Here is a 22085-nt window from a genome sequence, read left to right on the forward strand (position 1 = left end):
CCACTGAGGTCAAAAAAGAGAAGGTTTGTCCCTGAGGTTGAAGCTCCTACGTAAATGAACGTCGACTGGAGGCCACATGAATGCTGAGCCGCGGCTCTGAACACAAACCTCACAACAGTGTATGTCAGGATTGATTGCCGATGAATAAAAATTAGGCCTGCTCGTTTTCATGGCCAGTGTGTATACACAAATGCAAAATTAAGATGTGAGGCCAACTCCCACTAACCAACCCCCTTAAATCAGCGTCCGTATCTATGCGGTCCCAGTTCTGCAGCAGAAATGATCTAAACAAAATGGTCTTTTCTGGTTTGGTGAAACTTTTTCGTTCTAGGTGCCTCTCTCTGAGCAGAGCTATTCATTAGAGCTCACCACCCACATGTCGTTTACTTGACCTCATATTAACAATCTAAGGAGCTGTCTTCAGAGCATGTGTGTGAACTGTGAGTCTGTGGGCTGCTTGAGGGGGACTGATGCTTTTTTCTGTACCTTTCATTCAGTTTTCACTTTCTCGTGGAAATACCTTCAAACATTTGGAGCAAAATACGTTGAAAAATGAGAAAATACGTTGTTTTTTATTTTGCAACTCTTGACATTTTTAAACACAAATTTTGATTTTAGTTTATTTAGTTTTTTTTTGCTTTTATAAACAAAAATTGAAATCTTTTTAACATGCACAAAAATGTTTGATTCCTACCATGGAGCTATAAATTAAATGGAAATCAATTAATGTTTACTAAACCTGCAATATTTTTAAATGTCATTGATGATTATATTGTATGTGAATGTATTATTAAAAGTAATTCTGCTGCTACACTGACACTAACCTTTTCACAAATTACATGAGTCATGTTTGCAAAAACCCTAAGATAACAAAAACTTTACATTTTTTAATTTCAGATTTTATGCTGTACATTAGCATCAAAGTTACTTACTTCATACAGGGGGTATACCCAGACCCAGACTGGTTTCAGCTCTTTCTTGAGAGTTGGACTAATCTTCAGACCCTTCTGACATGGAGTTCCACAGGGTTCCTTCCTTGTGTCGCTTATTTTCTCCAGTTTTACCAGAACCTTTTTGCACAGACATATTTATTTGCTACTAAAACTGATTTTAGGGCTCTCTATCAAAACTTTGGGGTTAAAAACGTTTTTTAAAAAGATGTTGGTATTGTTTTGAAAAATAAAGACTAAAATGTCATTATTTAGTTTTAGTAGGATAAAAAAAGCTTCAATTCTGCAGTCAAAATCTCAGAACAGTAGGGTAAGCCAAGAGCCAAAAATGAAATGAAAAAAAATCTTCACTGTAATTCAAATATTTTTATTTCCTATTTTAAGTTGTTGGCAAAGGTGAAACCCATCATTTTAAAGATGCATTTTAAGGTAGCCATCAATGCCAATATTACTACCTGTTTTGCGAGTCCTATGTTTGCATAGTTGACCTTTTTCCCCAATACAAACACTGCTGGATTTCCTATTTGACCAAAAAGAATTACTATTATGTGATAGTGGATCAGTGCTTCAGCAATGAACAACTCCCAGTTTTCTTCTTCCTTGCTTCCTGATTTTGTGTGGTGTGTGATGAAATCATAGGTTCACCATGTAGCCACAAGGTGGCAATGTAACCATGCAGTTGTCTAATGCTTTTTATGTGAGGTTTTAAGTTGGATGACATGTGTGTTTTCTCAAAGAATACAGTAGATGTACCTGCAGTGCATTACCCTCTTCTTCCATTTGAAGTCTGGAAACTTTGACAGCTTTCTTCAAATTATTTTTTCCCCCAAGAATATGTCAGAATATAAAACAGAACAATGCTACTCTTTTAGTTCTTGAACTTCTTCAGCTTTGCTGTCACATAGATTCACTAATTCAGCGTCTTTTTAAAAACTTAATAAAAATCAATTATTATTTTAGAGGAACTTAAAGTGTAAAACTAATATGTTGTTAAGATAGTGGACAGGAAGTTGGCAACTATTTGATATTTGGGTTGTATCTTTAGGCTTTGTTTATCGGTTATCATCTTTTAAGATCTGAATGTGTAGCTTCTAATTCAGACCACTAGAGGGCGGCACTGAGCTGCTGCGAAGTCTGCACCAATCAACAAACCACAAGTCCTGTTCCGTGTTCCTGGACCTCCAAACAGTGTCACGTGATTATAAATCTGCTTTAATTACAAGTTAGTGTAAGAAATATTATTTTATTAACAAACATGTATTACAAATAGTAACCAAGAAAACATTGGAGGCTAATGCTAACAAAAATGTGATATCAGCCTTTGGAAATACACCTAACTGAGAAAAGGAGATGCATGTTTTAATTTAGTTTAGTCTAAAATCATGACGGAAACAGAAAAAAAAAGTTGTTAGTCAGAAAAAAAACCATTAACACTGCTTCCTCTCTAAATTATATTTATTTCCAAGTCAAATATTTTCAAACAAATTCCATTAGTCAGCCCACTGGAAAAACATCAAAATATAATATTAATTCATAAAAGCTACAAGCTCAATCTTTATTTATGTAACTTTTCTCAAAGAACGGCTCACAAAATGCTCCACAATTATTAATTAAGATGAAACTAAAGTCTTCTTCCACTTTCGGCTTCTCCCATCAGGGGTCGCCACAGCGAACGAGTCGCATGGTAAATTTGGCAATGTTTTACGCCGGATGCCCTTCCTGACACAACCTTCTCAAACCGGGCATGGAACCGGCAGAGGTAGAGAAGGGAACAGGGAGCAGCCCGGAGTCGAACCCGGGTTTCACGGACGGAAGGCGCCGCAAACCAGCACGAGCTAAACTGGCTCCAAGATGACACTAAAGTAATGACACAAAATAGCACAAGACGCGTAAAGCAGGTAAAGCCCAATAAAACATTCTCAGGCATTTAAGTAAAACACAAGTAAAAGATTAAAAAATGTCAACTAAGCTCTTCCAAATAAAAACATTTCAACTTGAGTTTAAAACACTTGACTGAGTCAAGTTTACTTACCTAAGAAAAGTCTTACTACAAAGCGGACAACATTTTAATCTGTGGATCTCCTTAAGACATGAAGTATCTAAAAATTCCAGTATATAGCTCAAATTTTGGTAGTACATGAACTATTAAACGGTAATTCTATTTTAAATTAAAACATTTAAGAAGAGACGAGATTTAAGGAGATAACAGATGAAATGTTTTTTCAAATTTTCTAATTTTAACGCATTTTAATCTGGTTTCAACAGTTTTCATAACATCTGCAATGCCTCATTTTTCAACCTGAGAATGATATGATTTGGATGTTTATTCATTTACAACCTAATATCATACAAACACCCTTAAAACTAACTCAAACTGCAGAAAAGTTTAATCATACACAGAAAAAAATATTTCAAAAAGGATTATAAATCCTTTCATCATAACAGAATGTTTTACATCCAAATTGAGAAAACGCATCATCTACTTTAATCAAAACTGACATGATTTTATAAATGTCAATTAAAATAAAAACTGAAATAAACTAAAAGAAACTGTAATTCGTGATGTGATTTTCTTTAATACCATTTTGGGTTTTCTTTTAAGTTGTGACTTTCTTTGCTAGGGTTGCTAAACTGGTTTATCTGGTAAGTTTCCAAATGACGAGTGGAGACGTGTTGGATTAGTTTGTCATGAATAGAATTTCCACTGTAGGTTTTAGAAAGTCAAAGCCAACTCAATAAACTAATGCAAAATTCTGCCTGCAGTCTCACGAAAACATAAAATGTCAGCAAGATAAAACAAAAATAAGGTTTGAAAATGTTGCAGTTTAGTTACTAAATGACATATTGTTGTATCAAAAACTTTAATAGATCTTTTTTCAGCAGGTAAAAAAAATAATAATTTCAAAGTGTCAAAATTTGTGACCCTAAAACTTGCTAATTTCATGTCCAAACTTTTTTGGAACACAGAATGAAAATTGCTTTTTGAAAAAAAGAAAAATGAAAAAGGCAGAACAAGTAAAAAGGAGGTAAACAACAACCTTCATTCCATAAAGTCCAAACTTCCTTGACAAAGTGAAGCAGGTAATTTTTTTTCACCTTCAACTCAGATGATGCAGACATACATCACCTGATAAAAGTACAATTACATTATTGAAACTCATTGATCCTATCTATTCTATGTGATTCTTTGTTGTACAATATTCTTGTTAGAAAATTGTATGATTTTTCTTTTTACATATTTCCTGCTTGTTTATTTGTTGAACACCAACATGACAGATGGAAATTAGCCTGAAGCAATTATCTGGAATTTGTTGCTGTTCAAATAGCTTCTCCTCCTACAATTACTACAAAATAAGTCAAAATTGTCAGCACCACGAGAGCTACAGACCAACAATACATCCTATGTGAAATGTAAAATGGACCATTAATACTTTAGTTTTTACCTGTGACGTTTTAACCTTTTTGTTTTTAACACTTGGCCACCCCCACGTTTTTTTTTTTACACGTAGACATCACATGATTCCGCTTACCTGTCAAGGAAGTTGTTGAAATTTTCAGTAATGCGGTGTATTCCAGGATCTAAGCATAAAAACAAGCAGGTTGACAGAAATTCAAACTACAGTATGTGATTTTTTTTACATTTATAAATAAATGTAAAAATTTAATAGGGAGCATCAAACAAAATATAAAAAAAGATATTTTTGGGCTTTAATACTGTCAGATAAATGCATCTAGACATTAAAGAAAAACACAATAAGAAACTACAAACCACAACAAGAATTAAGTTAATTATGCACAAGGGAGAATAGCAAGTGTGATGGAAGAAAGTCCAGCTAAGGACAGTGGTTCGTAAAACCCCCTCATCCTAGCTGGGGTTGAGAAGCAGATGAACAAACACACAACTGTTTTCTAAAAAGGTAAAAAGGTCAGTCTGAGTTAACATTTAAAATACATTTAACCATATACATTTAAACAATGATTATAATAAAACAATGTCCTTCACAAATACTCACTGAGAGACAACAACCAAGATGAGATGCCTGTGATGAAAACAGATTTTGACCACTGCTGCCCCACGAGAAGGAAAGCAGGAACAGTGAGATAAAAGACGAAACATATTCTTTATCTAATCTGGAGACCAAATCTGGAAAAACAAACTGAAATGTCCAAACCAAAATCCACCTATCTTGATAAAAGGAAAATATGTGCTCATCTAATAATGCCGACCTTTTGACTTTTCACTGAAAGCATTAAATGTTTCTTTTTGTTTTGTTGTAAGTTTGATACCAATCAGGTTTGAAGGTTTTAATGCCACATAAATCAATTTTTTTGGAACAATTCTGATCTGGGGGAGTCCAGCGTGAAGAGAACCTACAAAGGTGTTTAGAGGAAGTTAAAGCTTGGATGAACCTAAACTTCCTCTGCTAACATGAAAGTAAAACCGAGGTCCTTCTGTTTGGGAAAACGGACCTCCTGACAGAATGCAGCAGTGCCATTGGGTCGTTAGACTCTAACCGGTCTTTTATTAGGAATCTTGGGGTTACTTTAGATTGTAGTATTCAATTTGACAAACAAGTTAGTGCAGTGGTCCAGTCCAGTTTGTATCATCTTAGATTAATCAGTAAAGTGAAGCCATATCTCCCCCATCACACCCTGGAAAGGGTTGTTCATGCATTCATCTTCTCCAGACTGGACCATTGGAACTCCCTTTATTCCGGGATCGACCAGTCTCTCCTCTGCCGTCTTCAGCTGGTCCAGAATTCAGCTGCCCGACTACTAACGGGGACCAGACGGCGTGATCACGTTACACCAATACTACGCTCTCTGCACTGGCTGCCTGTTTCTTTTAGAATTGATTTTAAAGTTTTACTCTTTGTTTTTCAATGTTTACATGGTCTGGCACCTCCTTATCTTTCTGAGCTCCTGCAGAGCCATCGTCCTCGTAGAGCTCTGTGATCTGTAGACCAGATGCTTTTAGTGGTTCCAAGGACTCGACTTGTGACCAAGGGGGACAGAGCGTTTTCAGTGGCTGCTCCTAAACTGTGGAATTGTCTTCCCCCGTCAGTGAGATCTGCCAGATCCTTAAATGATTTTAAATATCTGCTAAAAACTTGAAATTGGCTTTTAACACCAGAGAGAATGATAATTAGGCAGCTTTTTAGTGTTTTCCTTTATTGATGATTTTACTGTTATCGTTTTACTGTGGTTCTTTGAATTTTACCTATGGTTTTAGTGTATTTATACTTGTGCAGCACTTTGGATGTCTGGCAGATGTTAAAGCGCTATATAAATAAAGATTGATTGATTGATTGATTGATTGATTGATTGATTGATTGATTGATTGATTGATTGATTGATTGATTGATTGATTGATTGATTGATTGATTGATTGATTGATTGATTGATTGATTGATTGATTGATTGATTGATTGATTGATTGATTGAGCTTGTGGAAAGCTCTAAACATCTCACCATAGATACAGTCTATGGCTAAAATAATGTTTTTAAAATGCTGACATGAATAAATTGGAATAATTCACATGTTCGGCTCTTTTTTTAACTTCATAAGTTAGTTTAAATAGTAGGGTTTGTATGAAAGGACATATTATTCTAACCAAAGTGGATTCGACCTACTTTTTAAACATTGTTGTTTGAATATTACAATTAAAAATGACAATATGTACATGCTAAATTCTTTATTTAAAAAATATGTTTTTATAGAGGACAAACAAAAAAACAATGTATTTAAGTTAGATTTCCCAGATTCAGCACTAGGTTGAGTTGAACTCAGACTGGATGAAACATCAGGATGTTTTGTGCAGGTTTCTCCATATTGTATTTATGTTATTTATACTAGTATGATAAATAAAAATGAACTATTGTTTGTCTTTTGGCATAAATAACACACAAATAGCACTTTTATGAAATATGAAATAGTATATAACTTTTGGCAGAGGCTTCCATTCAAAATAAAAGACATCCTGTGTCACACAGGATCATCTCAGTTGCAGTAAATGTAGTAGTAGGTGGTGAAATATCAGGAGTGGTTTAAAAAAAACAGTTATTTTACTGTTTTTATGAAATTCATAAAATAAAAGCTAATTAAGTGAACCTTACAGTATTCTTTGAGCCATAAGGTGCCTTTAAAATCCTTTAATTTTTTCAAAAATATAAAATCGGATTTATAATTTTTTTCTGTTTTAGTATGACTTTAGTAAATGATGGATTCTTGGAGAGTTGCAGCTATCATAGTCAAGAACATCATGGAGTGGTACATACTGTCTTTTAGCTGATAGTAAGTGAGATAAACAAAGTTTGAGTTCGCTTGTTGTTGTTTTCTTTACTTTATTACTTCTTTACTTTAGTTACTTTATCAAACTACAAACTTTTTTTATTTATTTAACCAGAGAGCCACAATGGAGGGGGGTCAAAGGGTCACATGTGGCTCCGGAGCCGTAGGTTGCAGACCCCTGATCTATGACATATATTAAAATAAACCTGCTGAGCTGAATCACCTGACTAAACTGCACATTCCCTAGGACTTCCCTTTATTTTTAGACAAGAGAACCACAAGACAAGTCAGAACGTGTTTGTTCAGTTTTCCTTTGAACACCATCGTCTCTTATGGTATGATTTGAAAGAAACATTTTTAGTGGGCCTAAAACATCTCAGTTAATAATTTTTATGAGTTTGTTTTTTTTGGATAATGACAGAAGGTGTTCAGGACATTGTGTTAAGACAACTTTGCCTATAATCAGTGCGTTATCATTATTATCAGCTGGTCAGGGTGGTAAAATCATGTACAAATACAAACTGCTAAAAAAACACCAACCTAAGACCCTTATAGTCTTCGTGCGGTTGTCCGAGTGTGAGTAGCTAGAATAAACACAACTTGGGAAAAGCCACGACAGTGTGAATCATTACAACTTGTTTGCTTTCACTTTCTTTTCTGCTTGTCAGCTGATTTGGTACGTCTGATTTTCCACAGATCCACTTCTTAATGTCATTTTATGTACTTTTCTGACCGGCTTGGATGTCCACAAGAGATGCCGCAGATTTCTGTACAGTAAAGGTCAGGTTGGATGAGGTCATGTGTTGAGTGATTTTCATATTTGATAAGCGAGCTGGAAAAAACAACGTCATAAAAAAAGGCGGCACTTATCAGAAAAGGAAAGGCTGCATGAAGGGAGGGGAATCCCAACGGCATCTGTTAAATAGGCTAGTCTGGTTGAAAGAACAGGACTATTTTCGAACACCTAAAGCGAGAATCAACTCAAGCTGTGAAGCTCTTTCTTTCCTTCAGTGAAAATGGCCCGCCAGGGTGAGTTTTAAGCTGTTTACATTTACTTTTTACATTTCAAGTAGAACTGTTATCTATGATTTGTTACCCCGTGATGTTTTTTTTAAACTTTATTTTACCTTTAAAGTAAACTTTTTATGGTGAATGCTACATTTTCCTTATTAGACTTTAAAAACATGTTATTTTTTTTGTCTATAAAAGTGCTGTTTTTATCAGTTTACCTGAGTTTTAATAATGATATGTTTTTGATATAGATAAATGACATATATTGATTTACCTACTGGTGAGATTTAGATTTATGTAAATAAAAAGATAAACTAGGACAGGTTTACTGAAAATTCCCATTTTTCTCCTCAGAAATGTCAGCTTCTAAGGCGACTCCTACTACTCCTACAACAGTCGATCTCTGTGCGCTCATGCTGCGACAAACCGGAGATGAACTCTACTGGAGATACAAACTGCTGGAACTGCTGATCAAGCACTATCAAAGCATGAATCAATGTGGATGAAAATTCCTGGCCAAGCGCGGGATGAAGAAAATTCAAAAATGGAAAGCCTTAAAGAAAAATGGCAAAAATGAAAACGGAAACAGAGTCGTCTGTGAGTCCTGGAAAAAGTGGCGTTGCTCCCAGCTGGATGTACAAGGGTTGTGGAAAACACCGAGGGAGTGGCTGCTGTGATGGATGGATTCAAGACAGGACAGGACAAGACAGGATCTCTGTGGAAACCAAAGGTGAAGATTTGTTTCTCTGACAAGTCAGAAACCCCGCAATGGAAAGTCATCTGGAAAGACTGTTAAAAAAAACATATAAAAATGTTTACATTTATTCATGTTGTAGGTTCTGTGTTTGAATATTTATGTTTTCATGCCCAATCATTTTATTTTATCAAATGGAAAAACAGGTACACTGTTGAAACTATTTAAAGTGAGCAATATATGGTTTTTAAACATACCTCTGTGGATTTTAAATTAAAAAATCCATAACATTCATTTAATTGTGTTCCTGCATTTCTTTCCATTTTATGACCAAATGTAAAATCTTTGAAAAACTCGCTCTATAATTATGATTTTAAAAGCCCTTCTCATAAAAATAGAGCAAAATATGTATATTTTTAAAGAAAAGGTTTTAGGAGTGGCATCAGTGTTTGAATGATTTAAGAAGAAAATCAAAAATACTTTAAAAATACTAATCACAGAAATTTGAAAAAATAAAATCTGTGTCAAGATTATTTAACTATCTAAATTTGTTTTCAGTTAGGATGACCCGTGTCAGCTGATTTTTCAGATGACACGCTGTGGTGGAGGGTTGATTTGAAGGGAAAAAAAAAAGAGCTGACTGCCAGGAAGTGCAAAGCAGTTAACACAACCACCCACGAGGGGGCAGTGTGACTGGTGAATAAATCACAAAGAAGAGAAGCTTGTCTTGCTCCTCCCACCAAATAAATTAGAGGCTCTTTTTTTCCAGCCTCTTACTGAAATGGGCTGCTTTAAATTTATGCCCAAACACACACACACAAAGTTTCCTTAGTGATGTGTGTAACTGAGCTGAAAAGCATTTAAATAAAAGAGAAAATAGCATTTTGTTGTAATTATAAAGCTGGTCTATTGAGGCACATAAGAGTTCCTTTGAAAATAAGAAAATAATAATGAATTTAATATTTATTAAAATGTGCTACATCTGTCATCCTTTCCTTTTAATGTTAACCTAAATATAAATGCAACTTCATTGGTTTAAGATCCCCTACAATAGGTAAATAAAGTTCATACTTTTTTGTATGTATTCTAATATTTAATAGAGCTTAAAGAGCATCAAACTTTTTACTAATATATCGCCTAAATTTAGAAATGGCTGCATTCTGGTGGGACAAGGCCTATACAACTTTACAAAGTTTATCATTATATGAGCATTTTATTTTTAATCTTACAAATCTAAAAAACTAACTTTAAAGCAATGATACAATCATTTTCTTCAGCCAGAGAGCCCCAAAGGAGGGGTAAAAGAGCCACCGGAGCCTCGGTTTGCAGACCTTTGGACTAGCTTGTTGCATTCATTTTATTTTTCTTCCCTTTTCTTGTCATTATAGACAATACCATCCTCAATAAATCAGGCTTCAGGCAGTTTATTACATCAGTCCTGGTTCTGCTTTTGAAAGTGCTTTGCCTTAAAGCAATGTTTATCTGAATTTTCTGCCTGACTATATAATGTTTCTGAAAAAACTTCCCAAATGCAAGAAAGCTCATTATAGAGTGAAAGGGATTAAAATAACCCCTCATAAATAACAATAAAATAAAAATAAAAAACATCAAGACAATCTTGCTGAATGACCTGCATTAGCGGTTAATAATTCTTCTTTGAAATAAGTGAACAAACCGTCATAAAAGGCGGTAAAATATCAAATAAAAACATCAGCAAAACGGTGTAAATTCAGGCACTTAAAGGATCCTTACTTTATTTTGTGTTGTAATACAAAAAGCATACAGAATCAGAGGATAGCAGAGAAGATCCCTTTCATCGAATTCCAATAGATCGTACACATTAAAGGACTAATAATTACATACAAGCCTTTTTTTTCTCTGTAGCTACATCCGCAAGTACCCCAGCCCTCCACCAAAAGCATGCATCTCTTCCATGTAAACGGAGCTGACGTTTTTTATACCCCTTGATATTTTTGCAAGTAGAATTAAAAATTAAAAAAAAAAAAAGAGTGTGCAATCAAAGGTTGTAACATCATCCAAAAATATATCAACTGAAAGAGAATTACTTTTTTAATTCATAAATATAGGGTGGAGTTAAATAGAACTGAACTAGACTGTATTTGTTGTTAGTTTGAGCTCCAATGCTTTTATTTAGACTCATTTGGACCCGAGTACCCACCCCCCACCCCCCGCCGCCTCTACATCTGTATGTATAAAAAAATACAAGATGCCCACTGGACTTTCTTTTTTTTTTTCTGACAGAAGAAGCTGATGGGTGAGGAAATGTACAAACAGACTGAGACACACACCAGCAGCAAATAGAAAGGGGGTCGACCCGATTGCACATTTCCACGCTTTCTCCTGGTGAGGATTCACGGACGCCGTTCCCCCTCTACGACGAAAACACGGGTGACTTTTGAGGACCAGTCAAGTGTGAGTTAGTGTGCGAGGCGTGGTCGCTTTGGAATTTTGCAAACCTCCAAAAGGAAATTACAAAGAAGCAAAACTCAAAAGCTCGACCAGACAATTTTGTCTAGACACCACCAGTGTTCATTGGGGGAAATGTTTTTTATTTTTGAAAATAAAACAGAATGGATTGAACTGAAACTAGCCGGTTTGGCTGAAGACTCCCAGCCTTTCGTGTAAGGTTCATAGTTGCTCTCCTACAAGATGGTCACAGACTAACCTGGGGGCTTCTTTGCACATTTATCCACAAATAGAAATGTAAGCAGATGCATTATTAAATGTGGCCAAAGGAATGATTTTAAAATATTCACAGAAACACTTATAGCTTTTTCCATAGCCGCCAGGTTCATCATTTTCAAACACTGCTGCGTGGCGCAACCCCCCCAGAAAATGCCTATAAATACCGCTCACCTGCTGGGCTATTGACTGTGCAAAAACACTTAAGAAATGGGAGGCTACTCCAAGCAACATTGACTAGCAACGTAAATAGAAAAAGGAAGTTATGTTCTTCAAACTCAGAGATAACTCCTGTGAAAACAGCAACATAAAAATTTGTCTTGGACTTGATTCTTCATTTAGGTTTAAGTCTCTCAAGGCCAAATAGGCTCACTTTTTACGCATCGGGAACCGAGCTGATGGTTTTAGTTTTCTTATTTTCTTCTTCTTCAAAAAAAAAAAAAAAAAAACAATGAAGGAGAAAAAAATGGACAAATTGTAGAGAAAAAAGCAGAGAAAACCAGTAAAACATTCAGTAACCAAAAGCATGGTTTCCCAGAGGGGAATGAGAAGGTGGAAGGAGAGGGCGTGTGCCAGCCCAAAGCATCAGTTTGCTCTTTTCTTTCCTCCTCGCATTAGCATGTGAGACGGTACAAAAACCAGTCAGTCTGGCCAGATGTTTAGGAAATGGAGAAATGATGGGGTTTCTGACATTTTTTTTTTACAAGCAAAACTTGGCCCCAGCCAATATCTTCATATTCACCATGACTACTGCTGCCATAAGCCTTTTTTTTTGTATCTGGTGTTATCGTACAGGAACAGGGAGCCACGTGTTCGTAGTGTCGACGTCTTTAGATGCATCCGACGCTGCAGCAGCGCATAACTTACCTCACTTCAGTGAAAGCAGTCCCCCGTTTTTCATTCATTCCATCCAATCAACTCTTAACTTGGTGAAGCCCACCACCGATCAGACTGCACTGTGTTAATATGGTCTACCACCAAAGTAGATGTATAAACAGGCTCCACAACCAGAAAAGATTGTCTCATTAAAGTGAGGTCTGTCTCATGAAGTCCTTCAACCGATTAAATAACAGACCAGAACCGGATCTTTCAGTCCAACCGAATCGGTGTTTTCATTTGGTGAATGCTGCCACGACAGCCCACATTAGTTCATTGACGTTGGGCTTTGTGCTCTCCTTCTCGGGCTCCAGCTCTAGCAGGGAGTGGACTCTCTTCATGCACAGGTCATACTGGTCGTCTTGGAGTGGGGCAAAGGCGTTCTCGAGAACATCGGACGAATGAGCCAGAAGGATCAAGGATAGGACCCTCTTGTCCATGCGATGCGGATCGTTCACCCACTTATCCAAAACGGAGTCCTGGACCTTCTTGATAAGGCGCTGTAGAGAGCACAATGAGTGTGTGGGTTACATCGACGTAAATCCGTTTTAAAAACACCAGATAAAGAAAAAGTGAATCAAAACTCTTCTAATAATTATGTTAAACACTAACCAAAAATCTAAGTGAGGGCTGAAAGTGTAGTTACAATCAGCCAGGTTTGGGACAGTTTTAAAAGCAAAAGTAACAGAAATCAGTCTGACCAATCAGACGTGGTTAACGTCCTCACTTCCTGGTGCCAAAATGGCTCAAAGTTTCTCAGTTCTAACAAACAATAGCACCTCAACATCGTGTTTAGCTGTGTTGCTTCCCACGGGATCTGTTGTCAGACTGTGTAAAAAGTGTATAAAATAATAAAACTTAAAGACGTGTGCCTGTCCAGCTTCAACACCACTGACAGCACTACATCTCCCATGATGCATCGGGTTAAAGTGACAGCATCTCTTACTGCGCTGTTGTTAACTGTCATGAAGCACAACAAACACAAACAGGGACCAAATTTAGTTTCAGACTTTAAGAACTTTTGATAAATTTGAAGTCAAGTTTAAATAAAAGTGATAAGATAAGAAACAGGATTATGGTTAAGAGGCCAAAAGACACATTTGAACTAAATTAAAAAGAAGTTATTTAATCCAAAAACCTTTTTTTAATTAGAAAAAAAAAACCTGAATGGACTTGAATATCATAATGCTGGTCTTTCTTGTGTAAAATTTATCAAGCATGTTATAATTATATAAGGGAATATTCTTTTCTTTTTTTATAATCTCAATGCAGATATTCACGGAGATCAAAATGAAGAAAACCCATATGTGTCTGCCAATGTCCAGACGTTAACCCCACTGAGAACTTCAAGGTCATGCTGAAGAAAACTAGAAATTATGTCGCAATCAAAGCTGAAGAAAACTAGAAATTATGTCGCAATCAAAGCTGAAGAAAACTAGAAATTATGTCGCAATCAAAGCTTAAGGTGGACTGACAAAACAACCATAGGCTAACATCGAATCTTTGGCTTTAAAACAACCTCATCTGGGTTTCTATAACAGTCTGTCCCGCCTTTACGCCCACCTTTGGAAAAGATTATGGCTCAGTGGTATAAGAATGCAAACAAACCCCAGATCGGAAAAACTTGCTTCAAATGGGCTCAAAACAAACCAACAGATAAGATCAAAAAGCGATCTGTGCAGCAATTTCCTGTCACTGCTTAGAATTTCAAAGAGAGAATTCCTTTAACATCAGAGATGTCATGTCCCACAAGTTATCAGGTAAACTTAATTACATGACAAGAGTTTTGGAAGCTGCCAATGTTGCTTGTTTAAGGCCATGTCACACAGCCACTACGTATATTTTGTGCATATAGCACGGATGAGAATTGGTCGTACGTCAATATGTGAGAAAAGTTATGGAAACTACGAGACATTTTCATAGATTTATCAAGAATGAAACATTAAAACCATGGAAAAAGTATGAAAAAAAGCAACAACACAAAGGACACGTAAATCAGTGTAGAACATGAACCATCCGTGATTATTGCACTGCTTATATGCAATTAGTTTGTGATTAATACGGCAATTACATAATTTTAATGAAATATGTACGCCGTACACGCAATATAGAAGTTATACATCTGTGGTACATGCGTGAAAACTCCATTAAGCATTTGTGGACATATATGGAACGGTTGTGGAAAGCCACAAATTTGCCACAAATATCTAGCAAAGATCACGCATAATTGCGTATGATTTATGTAATAATTTCATATAATCTATGTAAAGTATGCGTAACTTGCATGATTCTTAACCGGCCTATAATTTTGAACAGCTGAAAACTATATTTACATAAAGTTGGCAGGTGGACTTGACACGTGAAGAAAGAACTTTATGTAAACGTCAAACACTCAAGTCCACCTATTTTATGACATCTTGTCATTTTATAAGCCTGGCTGGTAGTTACACATTAACATCTCCAAGGAGATAAATCCTGTTTTGGTTTCCTTCTTAGAATTAATAAACCAAACTACGGGTTTTTTACAGTTAGGGCTGGGGTTAAAAAAAAGGATAAATGTGTCAACTTGAGAGACAAATTATGGCACAATAATCCTTAGATCAATTTTCTGTATCAGTACTTTTTCTGCACTTAGGCCACATTTGCTAAAAATAACATATAGCTCTTTATAGAAAAGCTAATGTCTCAAAAATAAATGGTATTTCTTCAAAAGGCATATAATAAGTGTGTAATTCATAACCCATCAACTCCATAATTCTGAGTTGTAATAATCAAAAAGGTTTAATTGAAAAGATGGTCATGGTTACAATATAATTCAAATAGAACAACTTTATCTACAGCTTTATATGTTGTTGGATATAAATTTCTTTGCTAGAAAAAGTATAAATGTGTAATCTAGTTAGCTCTTTAGCTCATCCAAATAAGTAATCAAATACGAAACAACCCTGCGACAGACTGGCGACCTGTCCAGGATGTCCCCTGCCTTTGCCCATAAGTGGCCAGGATAAGCTCCAGCAGCCCCGTTACCCCGAAAGGGAAAATATGGATGAAAATGAATGAATGAATACGAAACAAATAAAAATAATAACATCCACTCAAAGAGAACCTAACAGGAAATGCGAGTTTGAGAGCTATCATGCGCATACTACTATCCTTTCAGAAAACACCAGTGTTTAAAGAAGAGGTCAAACCGGTTAAAAATAGAAGTAGGGCGTGATGGTTCATTTTCCTAAATGTTTACCTACTCTTAATTGTGTTATTTGTTACTCTTTTTCTATCTAAAATAGTTTTTAGATTAACTCTGCCAATTGAAAAAGCTGAGTGCTCACTTGTCGTACCTGCTTAATGGTGCTATTGGTGAGCGGATGCGTGGTCATGTCGAAGAGCAGGAAGTTCTGTTTCTCTGTGGTCAGGACCCCTTTCTCAACTAAGTTCTTCGCCAGGCGTTCTCTGACATTTCTCAGCTGGTAGTGCAGCTTCAGGGGATTCCAGGTCTCTCCTAGAAAACACCAGACAGTTTTAGTGAAAGGCCAAATCCAAGGTATAAAGTTACCATCGAAACACCTTCGAAAACTACACAGTTATCATCAGTGAACTCTTAGGCTAATCTGTTCTAAATACACCAAGAACATGGTGTATTTAACACCACGTAACAAGAACAGCACAGCGTATGCAAATAATAATAGCAGATTACAGAAGGTTTTTGCTTCGCAAAAGCAGAAGAGCTTATCTCACCACTCAGCAGCTCTATCCAGCTCTGGACAGTTTCTGGAGGCTGGGTTTCTTTAATGTGCTTCAGGGCCTCGTCCAACAGCACGTCTCCCGTTGGAGCATCAGACTTGCAGATTACCTTCCCGAAAAAAAAAAAAAAAAAAGACAAAGGAAGATACCCGTTAGTCACACCCTAGAAAACGTACGCAAAACAAATAGTGAGAAGTAGGGCTATTCCTGGTTAGGATTTTCCATTTCATTTATTTATTCAGTTATATTTAAACAGGTCAATTCTCAACACGTGTTTGCTCAAGGCGCTACACAAAAGGAAACATCAATTATTTACTATTATTATATAGGTTATAATATTTATTCATTTTGAATATTTCAACAGCTATAGTCAAATTCAACACAGATAAGTCAAACAAAAAAAAGAGGAAGGAAGGATAAAGGGACGGAGAGGAGTTTCCTAAAAAAAAAAATTAAAAAAATAGAAGCCCGAGGGCAACAATCTGCCATAAACAGTCAGAAGGATAACAAAGAAAAACAGAAACAGAAAATCCAACTATCCTGAAATAATTTAAATTAATGTCATTTAAAGTACATTTAAAGTTCCAATCATCTTTTGATGTGTTGTTTCTGGTACTCCTTTAATTGTTATGCAGTTTCTAGCCCAAACCCCAAAACCTGTTGTTTTCCAGGACATAGTTTCTGCAGAGCGGCAGTATTCATTAGAAATCCGCCTCTGAGTTATGGGCGGGGCCATTGCTATGGAGCACCCCCCCCTTCCCAATTACCGACAGCTTTCTGTTTACGTGCTTTCCCACTAGCTTACAGCCCCTCATATCCCCCAACCAAACATGACAGGTGCAACAAAAATGGTGAGCAATAGCCGACATCCAGCCAGACTCCAGCTCTGACGAGGGAAAAACACAGACGTACACTGATCTAGTCGTCCACAAGTGATAATGTCATAATAATGCATCAGAAAGGAGGTCTTTTTTAAACCATATTTTTTCATCTGCTCCTGATTCACAATGATTTTAGGAAAGAAATACTCAGAAATGCAATTTTAAGCCTATTTTTTTCTTTATAAATGCCCTCCATTGTCAGAAAAATGTCACAAGAACATGTTTAAAAACAACAACACAATTTTCTTTATCAGAGTAGGTTTTGAAAACACAGAAACATCATTTAGTTACAGTTCAGGAGGAAATCCTGAAAGATTTGACGCTGATTTCATAATTTATCTTTACCTTTCTGGCAAGAAGGCTTTTCCTCCTGACCCCACAGGGCTCCAGATGTAGCCTCCCCCTGAGGGCCAGCTCCACCAGCATACACCCACGGAGACCGGAAGAAATACAGTCGTTCCAGAAAGACGTGTAACCCTGAAGGAGAGGAGGAAGAGGACAAAACACGACTTCCTTGTTAACAAACGTGTTAAGCAAGTTGAGATACATACTGTCAGGTTGTGGCAAAAAAAGAACACAGTCGGTTTGCTCAAACCCAAAGACCCAAGCAACTCAGTGAAGTTGTCAATCAGCGGGAAATAACTTTTGATCCGCGGAATCTAGTTTATCCAGACAAAAAGTAGAGCCAAACGGCCGCGGTGAGATTAAAGCCACCTACTACTAGCCGATTGACACGTTGCACTGTGACATCATAAATAAATACGAGATGCCCGTAAAACATTTTCCGAAAAACAATTTCAAAATCAAGCTTAAAAACACAAATGGAAGTCGGCGGCACTGACATTTATGCTTGGGGAACCAAAGTAAACACTGGTGGTGTTCTACGGTTATGTTAAACTAATTGGTGACTAGCTAGCTTAGTCGGCGAACAACACAAACAACCGTCACCTCTCTATCCTTGAGGCCCAGGAGCAACACTTCCTCCATTAACGTAAGTCTGGTTTCCTTGGAGTCCCCTTTGTCGTCGTCTTCCTCCTCCCCGCGGCGGGCCTCGTCGTCCTCGTCGCCAGACCCCTTCTCCTTGTCGGCGGCGGCATTGCGACTAGCCTCGGTCTTCCGTTGGACGAGGCCCGAGGTTCTCTGCGTTAGAGAAGTCATCCCTAAAAGACGGCAGCTTGTTCGGATTCGAAGACAAACAACGGATGCAAACAGAGGTAGGCGCGAGCCGCATGTAACTTCACTCTGTAAGGTGGGTTTAAGGGGGAAACAGTGAGTCGGATCGAGCCGAAACGGCCGCTGACGTTAAGCTCGGCTCGGGATTCCTGCAGAAACTCTGCCTACTTCCTGATCCAACATGGCGGCGAATGCAGTGACGTCAAAGTATGAGCCGTGAATGCGTCTCCGGTGTTACCTTCATGGTCATCGGGATTTCTTTTGAACGATATATGTTGCCAGGTAGGTGAGTGGTGAAATTATCCATAAAACACAACAGGATAATACACTTATGATTAAGCAACATTCTTTGTTTGTTTCATAAAAAGCATCGCAGGATAAAAAAATAATATTTTTTTATTGTAAAATTGTTTTCAGCTTTTAATAAAGAAAAACTATACTTTTTACAAGTTCAGACTGATTCCAGTATACAATCAATGTGTGCAGATGCAGATACCATGACATTAAAGGTGTTCATAATACAATTACCTTGATATTTCAGGGTTTACTCAGAGTTTTGTGGACTCTCAATGTAGCTGAGGTTACTCCAGTACATTGATAATTGTGTTTTTGTGCCATTTCTTTTATCAATTGATGCGAATAAGGAGAAGATGAGAAAAAGCAGTTGGAAACAACCTGTAGCAGTGACTGTGTTACAGTTGGCAGGCTACAACGTCCCTGCGCCGCTCCCTTCGGATGCATCTATACTTGCAAACAAAAAGATGTATGTACATCTTCCTCATCTGAGCTGGCGTCTGGCTCCAAACTGTAAAGCTGGATAGATCCAATATTGCTTGCCATTCTTTTACACCATGAATGTTAGGTTGGGGTTGTGAGGGTCTGTATGTTAACAGGATAGAGTATAAAGTAAGGGATAATGGGAAATGAGCGAAGGCTCACTCTGCACCAACAGTCCTGCCCACAACTGAGAGGTGAATTTTTGATTTACTACTGCTACTCTGCAGAAACTATGTGTAAGAAAACATAAATATATATTTTCACTGTGGCTAAAAATTGCATAATAACAATTAAAGGACTACCGGGAACGCTTTGACAACATATCAAAAGATGATTGGAGAGGGACTTTAAGTGACGTTAACTTATTTCAGTTGTATTATTGGTTTTACTGCAACAATCCAGGGTTTTTCCTGGTTGGAAAAATAACCAGTGAATTTCTGCCATTGTTAAAAGGTAAACAGTAAACAATTACTACAGAAAGTTTTACATTTGCTTGTTTTTCTGAAGATTATGTAATACAATTGCACTGGAGTTTTTTCCCCTCACAGCATGACACGTCAATATACATTATCAACACTAGGTGGCAGGACTTGATTGTGAAATATGACCAGGCATCTCCTCTGTCTTTGTTTTTATTATCAGTGTTACCAAGGAAACCTAAATTATGTCTACTTTACTTTGATAGAATATCACAACCATTAAGCCCTTCGGAACATTTGAATTCAGCAACAATCTTTTATGATTCACGCCAAAGTCATCTCCTGTTTTCTTGTTTTCTTAGAACATAAACTTTGCTCATGGACGGTCCACAATGAGCCAAAAGGTTATGTTGTTGTACTGTTAGACAGTCTTTTCATTGGCAGACGTCTGTCAGAGATACACACTGTGCAAATAAAATCCTATATTTCTCCTAATTGCAGTTTTTTTTTCTATGTTTGTCATGCATAAATCACTTGTGCAAGCTAATGCAAGGTAAATGATGTCTTTCTTGTATTATTTTATTTAATTTGTAGTTACTTTTTTATTACAGCAAAATGAACACAGGAAATTCGTTTTTTAAGAAACATTGATGATTCAAGTAGCGCATTTCTGTTCTCATAAAGTTTGTCATTCAAGAGTTTAAAGTTTAAGTTACTTTAGATTTTTTTGGTTATCATTAATACTGTTTATTACACGCTAAATTGGTTGTTAGGCAGTAAACTGGGGCATACTATCTGGCCTGCACATCTGGGATCAATTTTCCAGCTCAGTCTACTCTGAACACCCATACCGTGGAGCTGGTTATCCAATATAAATCTGTGCAAGTTATTCAAACCACAACCACATTCGATAGAGGTGACCCCCCAACCTTCCTTTTTTATTTTTATTTTTTTTTACTGAGGTACGGTCAACACCAGAAGATGCTGAAATGCTTTTTATTAGAGGCATTTATTACTAAAAAAGTCAACAAGCAAAAGTTACTCAATCAGTTTTGAAAACAAGCACATCTTGCCTCAAACAGTGACAGCTCAAGTATTTGTTAGTCATATTTTGAGTTCATTGATGTTAATTTATAAAAGAATACTTTTATTGTTATGATGGGAATTGAGGCTATAAGGATGTCTGTTGAGATAAATAGTGCCTTCGAACAGAAGTCTTGACTGACTTTAGCACAACTTTTCTGTGAAAGTCAAGTAAGCTTCGGTTTCGTTTGTAATTTTAGACATAACTGATCATCGGGAAGTGAACATATACTGATATAAAGTCTAAAGTTTAATATGCAGAGCTGCTGATGCTTGATTGTACTAGTTTTTCTGTGGCTCGATGTAGTCATGTTAAAGCTAGCTTTACTAGTTGTGAATGCCCAGGCGCAATAAGTGTCTACAGCCTTGTATTTAAGAGGAAATACTTTGCTGGAGCTTGCTAAGCTATTATGAAGTGACTCAGTCACATTTTAAACAATTTACAATATCATGAACATTGTAATATCTAAGCTTTTCTTTTTGGTAGTCTTGTGTGTTGTTAAAAATGCATGGCGTTCATTGATGACACGCAGAGGGTTAAACATAAAGCAGATTATGAGTGCAATGTTTCTTAGTTTCAAGTCTTTTGCAACCGACAGCTGTGAGATTAAGGGATTTGAAGATGAATCCGGAGGGAGTTACATGTGTATGGAACTGCAGCAGCAGGTGAGTGTGTGGCTGTGATACTCCAAGATTTCCTGAATAGAAGCAGAGTGGGGAACAAGCTCCAAGAGACTGCCCATAACCTCTTCCTGAAACACAATGAAAGCATGTCAATCTGGAAGCTAGTTTATGAGTCCCCCCAATGACCTGCAGGTGTGATAGAATCTGGAGAAATCCAGCTGGGATCAGCACTCTCAACCACCTACTCAGACTGAGAACACAGTCTGGTCTGGGGTGCCATGCCACCTTTTTACTGGTTGACAGTTGTGATAATCACCACATAACCAGGGTTAGTAAGTAAGCTAACTTCAAGTTAGTGATGTATTTAACATGATTTAACACACACAACTGTATACAAAAAGACTCACAGTAACTGAAATGAAAACGCAACAATGGGGCCTTTCTGTCAGCCTTGATTCTATGTGCAGACAACTTGTCATCCATCCATCCATCCATCCATCCATCCATCCATCCATCCATCCATCCATCCATCCATCCATCCATCCATCCATCCATCCATCCATCCATCCTCTACAGTCTCCTCTCGATAGAGCAAGCCCAAAATACTTCTCCAGTGAGGCATCAGGGCCAGCATAATTATATTCTCTTGATGTGAAAGAGCAATAGCTCTACTCTGAGCTCCTCACCCTATCACTAATGCTACCCTTTGGCAACATGTGTTCAAGTGGCCACTTCCAATCTAAAGTCTGTGTAAACGTATGTAAACGCGTGTTTTGGGCTTCTGCGTTTTAAACTGTGTTGCTCATATATAGCTACGCGAGTTTTTACAACAGTTTTTACGTACAAAATGTGTAGCCATTG

General features: G+C 37.0%; 1 protein-coding gene and 1 long non-coding RNA gene across 2 annotated transcripts; one reads left to right on the forward strand and one right to left on the reverse strand.

Moving 5' to 3' along the window:
* Window positions 1-7922: 7922 nt before the first annotated feature.
* Window positions 7923-9241, forward strand: LOC105355201. The gene is made up of 2 exons (XR_909681.3): window positions 7923-8271; window positions 8608-9241. It is a non-coding gene; the product is annotated as an uncharacterized LOC105355201 (long non-coding RNA).
* A 1430-nt stretch (window positions 9242-10671) lies between these two features.
* On the reverse strand, window positions 10672-18538 carry LOC101166973 (Golgi phosphoprotein 3). The gene is made up of 5 exons (XM_004074555.4): window positions 18097-18538; window positions 17494-17625; window positions 16262-16376; window positions 15865-16025; window positions 10672-13026 (listed from the first exon to the last, which is right to left on the reverse strand). Exons 1-5 carry the CDS (start codon window positions 18304-18306, stop codon window positions 12763-12765), a joined length of 882 nt encoding a protein of 293 aa, XP_004074603.1. The 5' UTR covers window positions 18307-18538; the 3' UTR covers window positions 10672-12762.
* Window positions 18539-22085: the final 3547 nt, after the last annotated feature.

Source organism: Oryzias latipes, chromosome 12 (genome assembly GCF_002234675.1).
Source record: "Oryzias latipes chromosome 12, ASM223467v1".
Lineage (NCBI taxonomy): Eukaryota > Metazoa > Chordata > Actinopteri > Beloniformes > Adrianichthyidae > Oryzias > Oryzias latipes.

What these genes read in the sequence shown, in the direction of transcription:
- LOC101166973 (XM_004074555.4), bottom strand. Translation starts at nt 18,306, where the DNA reads ATGACTTCTCTAACGCAGAGAACCTCGGGCCTCGTCCAACGGAAGACC. An exon ending in TGGGCCTCAAGGATAGAGAG is followed by an intron (nt 17,626 to 18,096) that starts GTGACGGTTGTT and finishes CCTCTCCTTCAG; the next exon opens with GGTTACACGTCTTTCTGGAA. An exon ending in AAAGCCTTCTTGCCAGAAAG is followed by an intron (nt 16,377 to 17,493) that starts GTAAAGATAAAT and finishes TTTTTCGGGAAG; the next exon opens with GTAATCTGCAAGTCTGATGC.